Source organism: Engraulis encrasicolus, chromosome 19 (genome assembly GCF_034702125.1).
Source record: "Engraulis encrasicolus isolate BLACKSEA-1 chromosome 19, IST_EnEncr_1.0, whole genome shotgun sequence".
NCBI classification, from domain to species: Eukaryota; Metazoa; Chordata; class Actinopteri; order Clupeiformes; family Engraulidae; genus Engraulis; species Engraulis encrasicolus.
The window spans coordinates 27,066,892-27,069,391 of NC_085875.1; the positions used below are offsets into that span (position 1 = coordinate 27,066,892).

Consider the following 2,500-nt stretch of genomic DNA (forward strand, 5'->3'; position numbering starts at 1 on the left):
GTACACGTCTAGGCTATTGTAGTACACGTCTAATTTTACTACTATTGTAGTACACGTCTAGGCTATTGTAGTACACGTCTAATTTTACTACTATTGTAGTACACGTCTAGGCTATTGTAGTACACGTCTAATTTTACTACTATTGTAGTACACGTCTAGGCTATTGTAGTACACGTCCAATTTTACTACTATTGTAGTACACGTCTAGGCTATTGTAGTACACGTCTAATTTTACTACTATTGTAGTACACGTCTAGGCTATTGTAGTACACGTCTAATTTTACTACTATTGTAGTACACGTCTAGGCTATTGTAGTACACGTCCAATTTTACTGTAAAGTGTGCCAACAGGATGTGTATTACATCATGCGTCTGTCCTCACATACCCTGTGGCAAAACTATGACTAAGAGGTATGAACACAATCCCTGTGTGTTTCTTTCCACATTTTTCATAAATTTTTGTATAATCTGATTGAGTGTTGTTGATATGCCTTGTGCGTGATAGTTCCTGTATAAATGTTTTCTGTATTTTATTCCCAAGCTGCATCTCAGAATGAAAAAAGCCATCTGTGCCAAATATGTGTGTGGGTAGGTGCATGCGTGTATTAGAGCGATAGAGAGACAGAGTAGTTGCATGTGTATATGTGTATGTGTGTTGCATATGTGTGACAGGACATGCATGTGTTTGTGCTGTGTACGGTATGTGTTATGTAAGTGTTGCCTTTTAATATCTTTGTCATAAATAAATGCAGAATTCATTACAGCCCCCGTCATGTAAATCATGTGTTCTTGTGCTTGTCTGTGTGTTCTTGTGCTCGCCCGTGTGTGTGTGTGTGTCTGTATGTTTGTGTGAAACAGAGTGTGTGTGTGTGTGTGCGTGCGTGCGTGCGTGTGTCTGTGTGTGTGTGTGTGTGTGTGTGTGTGTGTGTGTGTGTGTGTGTGTGTGTGTGTGTGTGTGTGTGTGCGTGCGTGCGTTACTGTGTGCGCGTGCGAGCGCTTGCTTCCGGCCATGTAAATCACATACTCTTTGTATGCTTTGCACTGGATGACGGAGTCATTTTCCAGCCGTGGGGGGAGAGCAGAGCATAAGTCAAGCTGAGGAGGTCTTCATTTCCTCAGGTCGACGTTTCTCTTTCTCAATGACTGCAGTGGTGACACGGGCCAAGTACGAAATGGAAACCTCACTCGTGCACTTTTATACTGCACATTATGTAGGACACAAAAGAATGCAACTTACACCCTATGTAATGAACTACTCTATTTTATGGGTTCGTAGTTACACCCTATGTAGTGAACTACTCTATGTTATGGGTTTGTAGAGAATGAGTGCATATTTTGTAGTGTAGCGAACATGCAGTGCAACATTTTTGGGGCTTTTTATTCGAAAAGGGCAATTTGAGATGGGGTAGGGTTGGGAAATGACCAAGGCCGGATTTGAACTTAAAATCCCTTCAAACTTGTCTTTGAATCAGAGTGAGGGTGGGACACCAACTGCGGAGTGGACAGAGGGGAGGGTTAAACGAGTGAAGTAAAGTGTGAGTAGAGAGAAATGGGACGCAGCCTAACGGGACATGCTCCAGCTCATCAGTGAGACCACATGTGGCCTACAACAGGAACCATGTTGGGTCACATCAGGACGCTTTCCAGTAGCAAGAACTGTCCATGGAGGACAACTTTCTATTCTTTTAGATTTTTTTCTTTTCTATTCTATTCTATTCTATTCTATTCTATTCTATTCTATTCCATTTAATTCCATTCCATTCTATTCTATTATGTTCTGTTCTATTATGTTCTATTCTATTCCATTCCATTCTATTCTATTCTATTCTATTCTATTCTATTCTATTCTATTCTATTCTATTCTGTTCTGTTCTATTCTGTTCTGTTCTGTTCTATTCTACTCTATTCTGCATGTTCCAGCTCCTCAGTGAGACCACCTGAGGCCTACAGAATAGCAGGACCAGAGTCAGGTCACACCAGGACGTATTCCAGCTGCAGAGGCTGTCTATGGAGGCCCAAGCCATCAATCACCATCACAGTTTTTGTTTCTTTCTTTTCTTCTTTTTTATTTGTGTGTGTGTGTGTGTGTGTGTGTGTGTGTGTGTGTGTGTGTGTGTGTGTGTGTGTGTGTGTGTGTGTGTGTGTGTGTGTGTGTGTGTGTGTGTGTGTGTGTGTGTGTGTGTGAAAGCTCCATGAAATATTTACAGTCCTTAGAACACAGCTTTTGTTCACTGGATTGAACTCTGACAGGATTGCCTGTTGACTGTGTGCAACACTTTCTTTGTACTGTCACGCACAGTGGATCTTGAAAACAAATCAAGGTTCCTCCACTCAAGCAAAATATGGGTTCTCTGTGAAAGTAACTAGGACCTTTACTGTAATGTGAAAACAAAGTTCATTTAGCCAGGTTATCTATATGATAATGTTAAAGAACATGGGTCAGAACAGTGATTGCTTACCTGAGCCAAAAGCTTACTGTTGTCATCCTCCAATATCCGCA

At 41.3% G+C, this 2,500-nt stretch overlaps 1 protein-coding gene across 2 annotated transcripts in view; it reads right to left on the reverse strand.

Moving 5' to 3' along the window:
• The window catches only part of ccdc85ca (coiled-coil domain containing 85C, a), an 84,051-nt gene that overhangs the window by 26,422 nt on the left and 55,129 nt on the right, over positions 1-2,500 (reverse strand). For both annotated transcript variants that reach the window (XM_063224107.1, XM_063224106.1), the window contains exon 2: positions 2,460-2,500. This exon is cut by the window's right edge and continues 33 nt beyond it. In XM_063224107.1, the coding sequence (XP_063080177.1) occupies positions 2,460-2,500 (41 nt within the window). The remainder of the gene's footprint in view (positions 1-2,459) is intronic.